This window comes from Carettochelys insculpta, chromosome 2, assembly GCF_033958435.1.
Source record: "Carettochelys insculpta isolate YL-2023 chromosome 2, ASM3395843v1, whole genome shotgun sequence".
Lineage (NCBI taxonomy): Eukaryota > Metazoa > Chordata > Testudines > Carettochelyidae > Carettochelys > Carettochelys insculpta.
Window position 1 is genome coordinate 233,893,282 of NC_134138.1, and position 16,966 is coordinate 233,910,247.

Genomic DNA, 16,966 nt, shown 5'->3' on the forward strand with positions numbered 1-16,966 from the left:
ACACACAGTCAAGGTCACAGTATATCTTGAGAAAACAACAAGTTATTGTCTATAGGTTAGTAAGGAATTTCTAGTATTTTTACGTATGTCATCATTATGAATTCTACTCGTAGTTGGATTTGTAGGTTGTGTCCCCGCATGCACCTGTACGCATATTTGAGATTCCTGTCTTTTCTAAAATTCACATTCTTTTGAATATTTTAAGTCATATACTGCTCATGACTGAGCCAAATATTAATTTAATCAGCCAATATCAAATTTTACAATGATTTTTTTTAATTTCTCCATAAAAAGCAAATTAATCTATCTGAGGGGAAACCAACTGATTTGTACAGTTGGTTTGAAATCCACAATGAAGTGGATTGTTATATAAGAACCTACTTTAGTTCTATATAGAAACACATTCATATGATTTCTGTGCACAATACAACTTCTACCCAAAGTACTGTATACAAAATAGTAAACATGAAAAAAACAAGTTTGAACATTCACTTACATCCAGCAATATTTCTAGCCTTGTAAAGTCACACCCCAAAAATTTGGCTGACCACCCATCTCATTCTATTTAGGAAATTCACCTCCCAATTCTTATCTCAAATTTATCCCTGGTTCCTCTTACCTCCTTTGTTTGGTAGAAAGGATGTCATTTATTTCAGTGATTTTAACTGGCCACACATTCCATGTACATGTTAGTCTTTGGGAAGAAAATTCTGCATGAATTTGATTCTCACATACCCTATTTACAAGTAATCACCTGGTTTCTGAAATTCTTATCAAACCAATAGTGCTTTGTTACATCCACCTTCACTTCCTGGGGCTTCATATTGTGGTCACCATACTTCTAAACAAATTCTTATTAAAACTCCCTTAGGAAAAAACAAAACCACACTCTTAGCTAGAGAGGCTGCTGCTAAAAGATGAGACCCATTTCCTTTACCAGGTACTTGGCTAGGGGTTGAGAGTCCAGTTCTCTGGAATTACATCTGGATCTCCTGCAGTATCGTGCTGTATATTGTCACACAACTGCCAAGCTGGCAATATATGTATTTTTACATCTTTGGAGAGATGTTTCAGGAAAACAAAAAAAGAAAGAAAGATGAAGGGTCTAGGCTGTTGGACAAGTGATCCTCCTTCACCTTAGTGAACAGTTACAGATAGAACCTCTCTAGTCTTGCACCCTTGGGACCTGACTGGTGCCAAATGAGAGAATTTTCTGTACCATGGGGAGGTGGTCAATATTGTCTAGCAATATTACTGAGAGTTACACTGCTTACTAGGCTCTTGGAAGACATTTGGGGTAAATGACAAATAAATAACAGCACAGAACATTGAGAGAGAGGACTGGTGGCTGTAAACAAACTTTAGGGAACTATGGGAAATGTGGCCACACCAATGGTAAGTGGTTGTCCGGCTAACTAAAATCATGCCAGATTATGGATGTTGCTGGAGGGGAAAATGCTGAACTAGAGAAGCTCAACCTGTATAAAGAACAGTACAGTGAATTGGGTTCAACCAATAGTAGCTGCTATAGAACTTGTACAAAACATTACTTCATGGTTTAAGCAACTCAAACTTAATACAATGCCAGAAGGCAACAAAACAAAGAATTATGAAAATAACTTTTATGTAACTCTCAGGCTTTGGCTGGCATCCACAAAAACAAATCAAGACTACCTCCAACCACTCAAAAGGGGCACATGAAAATAAAGGAAAAGGAAACTTAAAATGCAGCAATTTAAGGCAAGGTTTGTGGACATAACTGTTATATTTTAAGAAAATTCATAGACCTGAAGAGATGAGCAATTTGCCTAGAGGCAATGTTCACTGTGAAGAGGCTGATCCTCTGGATCAATAGATACTCACAAGTGCTTAGTTTGTACATCAGCTCCCTAGAAGATGACAGTGCATACTATAAATCAAACTGTCAAGCATATTTTCCAACTCTATATTGTAAAAATCCTGATGACATTTTTAGACAGAACATTGGCAAATACTCATCTTAAAAATTAATTTCTACACAAAATAATTCAAACGCATTTCTCCACCATAGCAAAAGCAATTTTCTACTTTACGGAAAATTTTCCCTCGGGAAAAGAAAAAACTAACAAATATATCTTCAAAAACAAGTCTTACAAAAAAAATTTCAGTAATACATGCTTTGCTATTCCACATACACTAATATTGCCACATACTTCAATTAAGGTTAAGTAGCAAATCACTGTAATGCTATCTTATGATATTAATTCTTTATTACTTTTAAAAGGAAAACTATGCTACACTTAACTGTCACGAGGAATTAATACTCTAAAACTATGACTGAATATGTATTTCCATTTATATCTATGTTTTCGGCTGTTCTTTTCACCTTTAGGACTAAGCTTTTCTTGGATTTGCCCAAGAGAAAATAGTTTGAATAATTAATTTATTGGCTTTGTACAAACAGAGAGAAAAAACACAAAATACTTTTCTACTTATAAAAGTTTTGAGCTTTGTTAGAACAGGTCTGTTCAAATAGCATCAAAATTTGTTGCTTGGCGTGGACAGTGATTACTGAGGAGAAATATTTTGAGTGTTCATGTAAAAACTTTCATTTTGAGCAAATTACACAGTCCTGAAAACTAAATTTGCTGCATGCAGTGTAAGACTGACATGATTTATTAGCAATGTTCAAAGCAAAAAAACGGACTGTACCACATGGTTTACTTAGCTATATGAGTCCCTACTAGTCACCTAGATTTACTCCAAACCTGTCAGAGTCAATTTCCAAATGTTTCTGGGAAATGCCAGGTCAGGTTTCATAGACTTATCAGTTCCAAGATCAGAAGGAACCATTGTGATCAACTAGCCTGATTTCTTCTGAGAGCATAACTTTAGAAAGACATTCAATCTTGATTTAAAAATTGTCAGCGATGGAGACTCCACTCACAACCCTCAGTAAATTATTCAAATGGTTAATAACTTTCACGATTAAAAATGTTTGCCATATACCCAGTCTGAACTTTTCCAGTCATAGGTTCCAGCCATTGCATCACGTTATAGCCTTCTCTGCCATACTAAATAGCCTGTTCATTATTAAATATTGGTTCTCCATACAGGTAGTTACAGACTGTATCCAAATCGTCCCTTAACCTTCTCTCTGGAAGCTAAATAACTTGAGCTCCTTAAGTCTCTCTAAGGCATGTTTTCTAATCCTTTAATCCAGTGCTCTTTAGTTTTTCTATACCCAAGTTTTTTGTTTTTTTTTAATTTACGGGCACATCAGGATTTACTCTGCCCCTTCCCCAAAACCCAGCCCACACCATCACCTACTTTCCCCCACTCTCACTCACTTTATTCTGGCTGGGGCAGGGCACTGGGGTGCAGGACAAGGTGAGGGCTCTGGTCGGAAGTTGGGGTGTGGGAGGGGGCTCCAGGCTGGGGCAGATTGTTGGGGTACAGGAGCAAGGAATACAAGTTCTGGGAGGGAGTTTGCTGCAACTTGGAGCTCCCTCCTGCCCCTAAACTTGTTCTCTGAACCCACACCCCTCACATCCTCCTGCAGCCCAATACTCTGGGAGGGAGTTTGAGTGTATCTGGGGGCTCCAAGTGGGGGCAGGGAGTTGGGAGTGCAGAAGCAGATGTGGGGTGTGGGATCAGGGAGGAAGTCTGGTGAAAGAGGGCTCCAAGCTGAAACACAGTTTTGGGGTGCAGGAGCAAGGAGTGCAAGCTCTGGGAGGAACTATACCCCACCCTGAAGCCCTCTCCTGCACCCAAACTCTCTCCCAGAGCTTGTACCCCTCACTCCTGCACCTTAACACTCTGGCTGCAGGAGGGGGCCCCAAGCTGGGGCAGAATGGTGAGCGTAGTAGAGGGTGAGAGGCCTGGGCTCTGTGGGGGATTTTGGGTACAGACAAACCAGTTGGCAGTGCAGCAGGGCTCAAGCAAGTTGTCTCAGCCTGCCTGTCTTCATGCCACTCCCAGAAGAGTGTGTGTGGCTGAGAAAAGGAATTTCTTGGTGTGCAGCCCCTGAGAACTGCAGGGGAAGGCGGTCTCCATGTGCTGTATTGCGGCTTGTACCTTCAAGTGACAGGCCAATGGGAGCTCCTTGGACAGTGCTGGGGGCAGAGGCAGCAGCAGCAGCAAAGAGCTGCCTCATCTCTCCCTCCCTTTATCCAGGGGCTGCAAAGATGGGCCTGTACTCAACTAGCAAGCTCCTACAGGGAACAGCATGGAGACAGGAAGGCAGGGACAGACTGCCTGAGGATTGCAATCAACAGGATCTACCAGTCAATCGCAATTGACAGGTTGGTGGCCACTCCTTTAATCATTCTTCTGGGCCTCTCTCTGAGCTCTCCCATTAATCAACATCCTTCTTGAGACAAAGAGATCCTCCCCTTCTTCTTTTGGTGCTGCTTCTTTCTAGGCAAAAGGTTTCATGGCTCAGGGGAATGTGATCAGGGCTGAGAGACAGTCTATTCTATTTTATTTTTTCACATATTCATTTCTGTTGCCTTTCATCATTCAGGGCTATGAAAAATTGAGCTTTGTGAGCTGTAGTTAAGTCGACCAAACCCCCACTGCAGACACAGAAGAACTATTCTGTCAACTTCACTACCACCTATCACGGAGGTGGATTACCTACTTCAGCAGAAAAACCCTTCTGCCAACATAGAACGCGCCAATACCAGACAGCTGCAGCACAACAGCTGTGCAGTTGTAGCCACTGTGAGGTATATATGGCCTAAGGCTTAGAGTAATCAGCTGCCTCAATAAGAGGTAACTCCTTCCCTGGTATCTGCTGAGACTGCCAACAAAACAGCCCATTAGCATTCATTCTGATGGCATTTTCTGAGACCATGAAACCACTGGACCTATGCCAACAAAACTTTTTAAAATTACTAATTGTTTTTTTAAAATCTGTACTGCACTAGTCAATTATGGTTGCTTCTTTTGGACAGATTTTGGCTTGAAATTATAAGGCATTTACGGGTCTGCTTGGAAGAGATGAGGTCCCTCTGACTGAGCAGGGGCAGTACACCAACTTGCCAAGTTAGGGAAGAGGACTTTAAAACCAGGTTCAAAAGAGGACAGGTGGAAAAAGGCCACCGGGGAAGTATAAAAAAAGCAACCTTAACATAAGGGTAAAAGTTGCGGGGCAGGAGTGAGGAACACAGAAAAATACAAGACAGGTTAGAAGTCAATGGGGGAATCTGGCCAACATCTTAGGTGTCAGTACACAAACGGAAGGAATATGTGGCATAAATAGAAAGAACTGGACGTTTTAGTGCAAAAGGGAAATCATGACATGACATAACTGGCATTACAGAGATGTGGTGGGATAAGTCTCATGTCTAGACTACTGATAAATTGGGGTATAGTTTGTTCAGAATGAACAGGCAGGGTACAACAGGAGGAGATGTTGCATTATACTCCAAGAATATTAACACTTTTTGTAAGGTCCAGAAGTAGGTGGGAGGTTGACTAGTAGAGAGTCACTGAAAAAAGATAAAAAGGGTAAAAAACAGGATTGACACCATGGCAGAGATTAACTTCAGATCACCAAATCAGAAAGAGGTGAACGAGGCATTTCTAGAACAAATAAAAATATCCCAAACACAAGACCTGGAAGTAACAGGGGAATTAATCCAGATATTCACAGGAAAAGTATAGCAGCAACACACAATGTCCAGTAAGTTCTTTGAATGCACTACCGGTTGAACCTCTCTAGTCCAGCACCCTAAGTACATGACTGCTGCTGGATGGGAGACTTTGCCAAACTACAGGAGCTTAATATTGTCTAGCACACTACCAACACTTCCACTCCTCACTGAGCTCTTAGAAGATATTTAGGGCTAAATTACGACTAAATAACAGCACAGAACACTAAGAACCAGGACTGATGGCTGTAAACAAACTTTACAGGACCACAGGAAGCTTGGCCACACCCATGATAAGTGGCCACCTAGCTAACTAAAATCATGATGGATTACAGATATTACCAGATGAGAGAGTTCCAGATTAGAGGCATTCACCCTGTAGGAACAATGTTTCTGTTCCATAAAATGAAGAAAGTAACCAGAGGGACAGGCTTTTAGACTTGATTCTGACAGAGAGAAACTGGTAGGAAATCTGAAAATGGAAGGCAATTTCAGTGAAAGTTATGAAATGAGAGATTTTATGATTCTAAGGACGCTGTGAACAAAAAGGGCTTATGGGTCACCAGGCAGCCCTGTCTGCTGAGCTTCTGTTTGGCCATTCTGTCAAGAAAGTGACTGGGCAGTCTGGCCACTCTCTGTTGACAGAGCAGAATACTCTTTTGATCCACTTGTGTATGTGGACGTGATCTGTCAACAGAAGTTTTGCTGGAAGATCTCTTCTAACAGTACCTTCCATTGACATTTCACTGTAGTGTAGCCCTAGCCCTAAAGAATAGTTAGGGCATAAGGAATATCCAGCAAGGATTTGTCAAGAACAAATCATGGCAAACCGACTTGATTACCCTCTTTAACAGTGTTTTTAGCTTAGTAAATGGGGAAAAGCAGTAAATGTGATATATCTAAATTTCAGTAAAAGTTCTTGACGTTCTCAGAAGCAAGCATGTGCTCTAGAAGAAATTACTATAAAGATAGGAGCACAACTAATTAGAAGTCAATACTTAAAGAGTAAATTATCAAGAGTTCACTGTTAACCTGGGGAGTCATATCAAGCAGGGTCCTACAGGGATTTGCCTTAAGTCCAGTACTATTCAATATTTTCAATGATGACTTACATAATGGACTTGAGAGTAAGTTTATAAAATTTGCAGATCACACCAAGCTGGGAGAAGTTGCTGACATTTTGGAGAATAGGATTAGAATTCGAAATAACTGACAAATTGGAGCATTAGAACATAAGAATGGCCATACTGGGTCGGACCAAAGGTCCGTCTAGCCCAATATCCTGTCTGCCAACAGTAGCCAATGCCCAGTGCCCCAGAGGAGGTGAACCAAAGACAATGATCAAGCGATTTGTCTCCTGCCCTCCACCTCTCTGAATTCAACAAGAGTTAAATGAAGACAAGTGCAACACTTAAGAAAAAAATCAAATTCATAGCTACAAAATAAGAAATAACTGCTGAAAAGGATATGGGAGTATAGTAGATCACAAATTAAACATGGGTCAACAATGTAATGCAGTTGCAAAAAGATGAATATTGTAGAACGTATTAGTAGGCATGTAGTATGTAATTGTCCAATTCCACTTGGCACTGGCAAGGTCTCAGTTGGGGAACTGCCCAGTTCTGGATTTCACATTTTAAGAAATATGAAAAAAAACTAGAGAGAGTCCAGAGGAGACCAACAGAAATCATGAAGGGTTTAGAAAACCTGAGCTATGAGGAAAGGTTAGAAAAACTAGGCATATTTAGTCTCAAAGCAACCAATGGGAAACGTGTTAAAGGCTGTTATAAAGAAATGACTAATCAATTATTCCCCCCCACATCCCTTGAAGGCAGGACAAATAGTAAGGGGCTTAATCAGCAGTAAGGACAATTTAAGTTACACATAGGAAAAAAGGTTCCAACCTGGTAGTTAACAGCTGGAATACATTTCCAGTGGATGTTGTGGAATCTCTATCAATGGAAGTTTAAAAAAAAAAACACTGGACAAACACTTGTCAGAGGTGTTGAGGTTTACTTGGTCTTGCCATAGCTCTAGTGTCTCACCTTGATAACTCATGATCTTCTCCAGCCCTAAATTCTATGATCCCATATGATCAGAATTCACCTTGCAAGCAGCAGTTCCCATCTGCCTTAGTGGAAGACCATTAGGAATATAACTCGTGTGCACATTACAGGGAGAAAAATAATCAAGCTCTAATTTTGCAACCAGGTTGCTTTTACACAAAAAAAATAAATCCATCGGAAAAACCTGTGTTGAACAACCTGAATTTCTACTGTGCTCTTTTTATATATTTTACACACACACACACACACACACACAGTCCTTATGCATGCACCACTTCCACTTTGTATAAATAATGCATTACACAAGCAATATGAACATATGCAAAAGACTGATTAATCTTATTCAGAAATTCATATTATTTGTCTTATGACCAAAAGTCAGTTTAAAGGTTAGCACTTTCAAAATAACTAATTAAGGTAAATGAGTAAGGGTTTCTATTTAAGGATTTTTATAATGTTATGAAATCCAAACCACATACTTTCAACGAGATTCAAGTATATGTAGAACAAGCATGAAACACTTACCAACAAGTCTTATGACATTCAGTGTAGTGTTTGTTAGGATAGGTGCATTCACCTTGCTCAGGCTATAATCTGATCGCTTTCTGCTCCTCAGGGTTTCTCGAGAAACACTTAAAAAATAAAGTAATTACCCATGTATGACTAATGCTGTACAAACAACTAGAAAAAGTGTATGATCCTGTAAAATATGCACTTCAGAACTAGCCCTGTATTTTATTTATGTAAACACATAAATGGATTAGGGCATGTAGACATGTTTAGAGAGACGGGCCTAGTTTAGTTTTCTAACACAGGACTAGAGATGGGAAATCTTGACTTCAAGTGCTGATTCTTGCGGCAGTTGTAAACCGGAGAAAACGAGACTTAATCAGCTCAAGATGAAAAGCACTATAAGTAAATGGGAAGAATCGAGTGAAGATGATAAAATTAAACAGGCAAATTGAAACAGCCCCCCCCGGCCCATGTGCCAGGCCTCAAATGTCACTCTTGGAAAATATGAAAGAATTTCACACCCATTATGTAGCTAGATGTGTATGCAGCTACTTAGTTTGATTCACCTTAAGTAACCTGTTGCCTCTGTTCAGTGCACATTCTTAGGAGTCAAGAATGATATGAGAATATCTTTTCTGTAAACAGTACTTAGAACATTTTAAGTTTACTTGAATGACAGTATCCTGTTTTCCTTGTAAGCTTATTGAAAATAATTTTTGTTTTAGTGAGTATGAATTAATTTCTATCTTGGTACAGTGCCTGGGGATGGCAAACAAATTAGTATTTGGTTTTCTTTTAGAGGATATAGAGGTGGCACTATAAAACCAGTGAGTGATACCAAAATGATTGAAATATAAATGCATGCATTTGATCTATAGACACATTTCACTGAATACACAGATAGGAATTCTACAACTCTTAAAAGTTTGGTCCTAAATTTGAAACTTAGCATCCAACATTGCAGTCTGTCTTTGCACAATTATTCTTGACTTGGACAGAAGTTCTCTCCATGGAAAAGACTGTAGGATCAAGCCTTCAGTTAATGTGCAATGGCCTCTTAATCAGTACTTTTTTCCTTATGAGAACCTCTTTATTTTCTTTAACTAGTCCATTCACTGCTTCTTTCTCAGATAATGCTGAAGTAGGTGAGATAGTATGTTTTACTGGACCAATTTCCATTTGTCTGAGACAAGCTTTTGCACTACATAGGACTTTTCATCCAATCTGGGAAATGCACTCAGAGGCTGTGTCTACATGGGCACAAATCAGTGATCAGGATAAGGGGATTTCAAAAGGTGCGGGTCCTTTCAAAAAGGAGCCGTGCAGCTGCGCCGACCCACGCGCTTTCGAAAGCGGCGCTTTTGAAGAGCCGCGGCTGGAAGCGTCCTAATGCTAATGAGGTGCTGAATATTCAATTCAGTGCCTCATTAGTAATCTTCGAAATACAGCTATTTCGAAGATTTGTGCCCGTGTAGACACAGCCAGAGTGTAACAGCTAGAAACATGGTCATACACATAGATTAACGAAAGTAGATAACACATAAGGCACCACGGAAGTTGAAGTGGATCGTTAACACCACTGTAAGCTGAAAAAAAAAAAAGGAGAATTAGTTGGGTTACAGTCTATTGCCCTTCATTTCTGTATTGAAATAGGATCCCTTGGGATATTAGGTAACCCATTCAACTTCTTGGTGGAGTGTCCTTGTTTGGTGATGGTAGTTTGCCTGGCTGTATGTAACATATTTCTTGGTGTCTTTTCAGTGGTTAGTGCCAACACTGAGATAGGTATGGTGGTCCATGGGTTTCTCATACATGGTTGTCAGTAGGGGTCTAATGTTGAAGATGATTGCAGTGCCCAGGAAGCTGATGATAGCCTGGGAGTGTTCTAGCAAGTGTTTCTTGCTGCGGGTTGTTGACGTTATGGTGGAACTCTATGAAATAAAACCTCTGACTGTACAACCCTAGTTATCACCAACCACCCCACAGTGGAACCCTTAAGGGATATCATCAAACAGCTACAACCCAAACCCAACCCCCGTCTTCTAGCCTTCAAACGACCTGTCAGAACTCATCTTCAGAAACATGCTCCCCACAGAGCCAGACACATCAACTCAGAGAGACACCATGTATCTCTATGGCTACAATGTTCAGCACCCACATAATACACCTTCCAAGATTCCTGGGTCTTACGCATGCCTATTATAACAGATGGAGTACCTCATCCAATGCACTACATGACTAACATTACTGTGGGTGAAGCCAGATGATCACTATGTTCTCAAGTGAACTCACAGGAAAAGGATAAAAAGGAAACATGGTCTCACCAATGGGTGAACATTGTCACATAGCAATAATTCTGTACCTAGCCTCTCAGTCCCCATCCCCAAAGGAAGCCTGCACAACACTTTCACAGGACAAACCAGTGAGCTTACGTTCACAACTTTGCTAGATGCTGAAGCGCAGGGTTTTAATAAAGACACTGACTTTATGTCTTATGATCACAACCTGTGATCCACTAATTTCCCTTTTTTCAATCCTTACAGACTAACAGATTTATCAGAGCGTAAGCTTTCACGGGAAACAACCCACTTTGCCAGATGCATCAGAGGAAGTGGGTCTCTGCCCACGAAAGCTTATGCCCCAATAAACCTGGTAGTCTATACGGTGCCACAGGACTTACTGTTTTTGCAGATACGGATTAACATGGCTACCCCTCTGATTCTTTTTTATTCTATGACCATAAGGTTACAATAGGTCAATTTACTTTGAATATCCCTTAATCGGTGCATCTACACTTGCATTCCTCTTTCGAAGGAGATATGCAAATGAGGCAAATCAAAAATATAATTAGGAATAAATGTGCATAGTTGGCACCTCATTTGCATATTCTAATTTCAAAAGAAGAAAGCCAGTGTAGATGCTGCTCTTTCGAAAGAATCCTTCTTCCCTTTATTTAATGGGTTTACTTTCAAAAGAGCAGTGTCTACACTGGCTTTCTTTCCAAAAGAAGCTCTTCTGAAATTAGAATACACAAATGAGGTGCCAAATATTCAATTTTGCATCTCATTTGCATTTTCAATTTGCATACCTCTTTCAAAAGAGGAATGCAAGTGTACACACACCCAATATGTGCTAACTACCTATGCTAATCTGTTTGCTCAACCTTTATTTAGCTTTGACACTTTTCATACCTTTCTCAGACCTGAGGAAGAACTCTGTGTAGCTTAAAACCTTTTCTCTCTCACCAACAGAAGTTGATCCAATAATAGGTATTACCTCAAACACCCTGTCTATTATCCTGGGACTAACATGGCTACAATATTACATACAACATTAATGCTTCAAAAATAAAAAGAGAAGCTGTAAGTTGTGGAGAGCTCTGTTCAAAATTGTTTAACTATTCCAGCAGTAATACAGATTATTTGACATTTGGTTCTCTGAAAATCTTAATAAAAAGGAAAGATTAAGCAGCATGGAGCAAACCATACAACCGGGCAAATAACTGCACCTTTACCTTTTTACAGGGGCATCTCCTGTCTGCTCATCCACGTAATCTCTTTTCAGTTCCTCAGGAACATCACTGTCACTGTCGTATTCTTGATAGGCACTCTTCTCCTGTTCATCAGATTCATACTATTAAAGGAAACAAATGAAAGCTTTCATTTCTTCAGAAATATCCCTGAACATCCATTTAAAAGAAAACAGCCGTGCTTTGTGGCTTCTTTGCTCTTAATTCTACCATTGCACAACAGCATTATACCTTTATTGAGTTTTCTCTGTTTGGCGTATGATTAAAAATTGCCTGTCTAGCTCATTCATCATATAGGAGAACTTTAAAAAAAAAAAACACAAAAATGAGAATGGACGAAAACATGAAAATCTTCTGACTAGATTTTAAAGCATGTCTCCATTTTCAGATGTCCTATAACAGCAAAATGTCAATATTTTGTGTATCCCCTTTATAAATATGATAAGCTTTTCTCATATGATGCATGTGCTTTATTTGCAATTCTGAAAATATTAAAATATAAAAGGTGTATTTTTTTAAATCCATTCTAGTACATTCAATGCCACACTTCCACTGGAGTATTTTTTTTGTTTGTTGGACTAGTATATAGAGATGCTACACAGACACACTCATACTATGCACAACTATTGTAAAACATGATTATTGCAGAAATGCTTGACATTTATCTGACTATTTCTCAGAATTATTATACCATGCATTTTTCTCCTAAAACTTTAAATGCATGTGAAGCACCTTCTCCAAATCTGTGTACATCAAATTTGTGACATGACAAAGGCTGCGCCTACACTACGAGATACATTAGAATATATTTATATCTATTTTCTAATTCTGGAATTTATGAGCTCTATTTTGACCATCCTCACTTCCCACAAAGTCGAGTCATTGCTGCCACACACAAATTGGCTAACATCGACTGTGGAAGTAGTGCATTTTGGGAAGCTATCCCATAGTTCCCTCCTCCCCGTAGCACACTGGGTATGCTCACTGGTCTTGATATCGTCTTCCCACATTGCATTTTCATCATTCCCCTCCTGACCCCTGAAAATAATGCAGAGACCCTCAAAATTAGAAGAAAGAATTTATGTTTTCCCCACACATTACATTGCCAACATGGGTGCAGCGACTGTATTCTCATCTGGCCACCCATGTGTCCCACTGCCCATCATTGCCTGCATGCGATCCCTGAAATGAATGCAGGGGCCAGGACTGTTTTTTAAAGTGAGAAGGAAGAGGATAGGAAAGTGTAGGAAAAAAGAATTTTTGGTTTCTCCCTTCACTATATTGGAGGTGGAAAGAGTATTTGGCTTTCCAGCGCACTATAAGGCTTCCATGCAATGAATGTGTTCTCAACTGGCCACTCACTGAGTATCCCACCTCCCATCACTACAGGCATGTGATCCCTGAAATGAATGCTGAGGCCTGGAATGTTTTTTAAAGCAAGAGGATAGAAAAGTGTCAGAAAAAAGGATTTTTGGTTTCACCCCCTGGTGGCAGCAAACGCCGTTATGGGTGAAGTGGAGATGCAGTGGAGGTCAATTGAAGTGGTCCTCCCCATGGCAGCAGCAGCAAAACACCAAATTTCTTAGCCACCGGGGGAGACTTTCCACTGGCAGCAGCAAGCCCCAGTATGGACCAAGGGGGCAAGGAGGGATGGTTCAGCGGAGGACCAGTTGAGGTGAGACCCATGAGACCCTGGTGGCAGCAAGCCCTTTAGCTGCTGGAGGAGACCTTCTCCCTGGAGGGAGCAAGCCTCTTAGCCACCAGGGGCAATTTCCCCACAGCAGCAGCAAAGCCTCCAGTATCTTAATTGCTGGGGGAGACATCCCTGTGGTGGCGGCAAAGCCCCCAGAATCTTAACCGCTGTGAGCAGGGAGACTTACCCTCAATAGTGTCAAAGCCCATAATTTCTTTCCTGCCCTTGGAGCCTTAAATGCACAGCTGGAAGCATTGTCAGCACCAAATGGCGGGCACATCCTTTTATTGGGTTGGGTTGGGGACTACCCATGTGATATGGCTGAGCATGGGAAAGACCCAGGCTGTGTGGCACATATGGGGAGGGAAAGAGGTTCACACAGAAATGTAAACCGCTGAGAAAGTTTCTCGGCGTGTTATGCAAGCACAACAAGGCTGTGGTGGGGGTTGATGTGGTGTGGGGGGGCATGGGCTGACGCCAAGCAGCACAGGAAAAAATAGCAAGTATACAGACAGAGCTGCCAACTCCCCACCAGGGCTGTTTGAATGGGCAGATGCACTCCCAATGCTAACAACATAGAAAGAAAGAAGCCATTTATCAGGCTCTCATACTAACATGAGACCACATGTAACGGTTTGCTGCTCCTGCTTGGAAATTCACGGTCTTCCTGTTACTGGAGAGCAGTGGCCAGAGCGGAGCACTGAGGGGGGCATTATGGGTTACATATGGGACACATCTGGAAGCTAATAAGTTCGCTTTTAAGACATGGTGCTTACACACTTGCTTTTAATTGAACTTCTGAATTCGAGCTTGATACTGTACCTGCCAGGTAACTGCGATTTTGTAATCTGAAGATTAGTACACCCAAAATCCAGCTAGTGGTCTTTACAGTGAAGACAGTCATGTGATCACATTGAGCTAAATGAATTAAATTTGAATCTATCTCATAGTGGAGATGCAGCCAAAGTATCCAAAGACGTGGATCCTACGAATTGTAGTAACAGATATACCTCGGGAAAAAGAATACTTATTGTGTGCTCAAATATTCTTCCATTATGTAGTTAATTGTACCAAACGCACAAGTGTAGTTAAGGATTGCAACCTTAATTTTAGTTTCATTTCTGTATGCTTCATTATACAATCTGAACAATATATTTAATGTAATTTTCCATGCTTTTGAAAGAAAAAGTACATCCCTTCCCTGGAATAGTTAGCTAAAAACCAATGTGGCACAATGAAAAGCCTTATGCAAGTACCTGCCTTCTTCATTCTATACAGACTCCACAATCCTCGACCTCAAAATAAGCCCACTACAAATGTGAGTATGTAGCTAATTTACCCAGGCAAACATGAGCAGAGTATCATGCAGTCACTGTTAAAGGTATATTATTGATGTGAACTATGTTAAGATTAAAACAAAAATGAAGTAAAAAGTCATTTCAGGCAGCACAGCTATCCTAGACCACCTTGTCATTTATTTTCTATAAATCACATTTTACTATTTTGCAGAAATTCTCTTCGTCTGCAAACAGCCAAATGAAATGCTGACACTTCATCACCTCGAGGATAAGTTTGTTTTCCCCAGACCTAGAAAATTTTGGTTTGACAAACTGAAAATTAAAAACTGGGCAATTTAGAACAATTACAAATAGATTAACCCAGCAGCCTTAACTATAATTGTCACTAGAACACTATAATGTATTCAAACACCTCAATATGTGAGCTCATGAAATAATGTGTGTTTGAGACTACATAGACAGTAAAAAGTACAACAAATGTTTATGAATTAGAAAAGCTATTTTGACTTTCCAGACTATTAGATTAGCAATTGAATTACTTAATTGGTAACTGCATACTACAAACTGATGAGTAATCAGTTAAGGGAAAGAAAAATATATTTCACATGTACAAATTTACTAAAAAGCTTTTCTATTTTCATAGCTGTTGTATTTTGAACATTGCTAAATTTAGAAGTCAGCAAATAAATCACAGATTAATTAACTGCTGCATCATTTGCCTGAAATTAATTAGTTGCCTCAAATGGAGGTTGTGGGGAAAAATACTTAGTAAAGGCAGATATTTTCAGAATGGAATTAAATTTTTATCTTAACATGTTTAGTAAATTATTGTTAGTTAATTCCAAACTGAGGTGCTTCAAGATACTTCTTGAGTAGCAAAAATAGTTCTCATTAGTCTATCATTAGTTAGCATATAAAAAGAAAACAGCCCAAACTCCCGTACAAAACCCAACTCCTCAACAGAGCTAATATACATATGTTACAGACTACTTGGCTCCAGCATGTCTCCTTACATGAACCCTACAACTTCAGAGTTGGGTAAATTAACACTTCAGCTTTGCCCCAACCTATCCTGCCCTGGTAACACCTTTTGCAAAGGGTCACAAAGACATGTCTTAATGGAACCAATGGAACCGATTCCATTGAAAATAAGGATCCTAACAGCCGATTGGGGATTTGAAAATCTGATGCTGATGCTTTTCCCTGTGCAGCAAATGCTCTAGAGAAAAACCAGTTCAGATACTTAGTTCCTGGCTCATTCAGAGGATGGAACAACTAGTGCAACTACATTTTGCTAATATTCTTATGAAGCACATGTGAGTATTTCTTATGTACGCACATTAACACTGAAGGTTTTTGTGAGAGCAGCAAATTTTAAAAAGTGAGGCCTTGGAAATCAGGAGTGGAATTTACAGTGGAAGAACTGCATGCGTGGTTGCACTAGTTTTTAATGGCTGGATCATTCAGAGGATAGAACAACCAGCGCAACCATACATGCAATTCGACCACTGCAAATTCCCCTCTTGATTTTCAAGGCCTCATTCTTTAAAATTTTCTGCTTTCACAAAAACCTTCAGTGTTAACATACATATCTAAGAAACACTCATGCACACTTAATAAAAATATTAGCAAAACATAGTTGCACTAGTTGTTCCATCCTCTGAGGCCGCATCTACACGTGCACGCTACTTCGAAGTACTTTGAAGGGGTTAATAAACATGCGGACAAGGGGCACCGAGGGGCACCCAGTGGACATAATATACCTAGATTTCCAGAAAGCCTTTGACACGGTCCCACACCAAAGGCTTTTATGTAAATTAGGTGGTCATGGGATAGGAGGAAAGATCCTTTCATGGATCGGGAATTGGTTAAAAGACAGAAAACAAAGGGTGGGAATAAATGGTAAATTTTCACAATGGAGGAGGGTAACTAGTGGTGTTCCCCAGGGGTCAGTCCTGGGACTGATCCTGTTCAACTTGTTCATCAATGATCTAGAAAATGAGGTAAGCAGTGAGGTGGCAAAGTTTGCAGATGACACCAAGTTGTTCAGGACAGTCAAAACCAAAAGGGATTGTGAAGAACTACAAAAAGATCTCAGCAAACTGAGCGATTGGGCAGCAAAATGGCAAATGAAATTTAATGTGGGTAAGTGTAAGGTAATGCATGTTGGAAAAAATAACCCAAATTACACGTACTACATGATGGGGTCAAATTTAGCTACGACAGATCGG

General features: G+C 40.1%; 1 protein-coding gene across 3 annotated transcripts in view; it reads right to left on the bottom strand.

Annotated features, from left to right (window-relative positions):
* VPS50 (VPS50 subunit of EARP/GARPII complex) overlaps positions 1 to 16,966 on the bottom strand; it is a 184,277-nt gene that overhangs the window by 53,473 nt on the left and 113,838 nt on the right. For all 3 annotated transcript variants that reach the window (XM_074984736.1, XM_074984735.1, XM_074984734.1), the window contains exons 19-20: positions 11,730 to 11,848; positions 8,228 to 8,334 (exon numbers count right to left, since the gene is read on the bottom strand). In XM_074984736.1, coding sequence (XP_074840837.1) covers positions 8,228 to 8,334; positions 11,730 to 11,848 — 226 coding nt within the window. The remainder of the gene's footprint in view (positions 1 to 8,227; positions 8,335 to 11,729; positions 11,849 to 16,966) is intronic.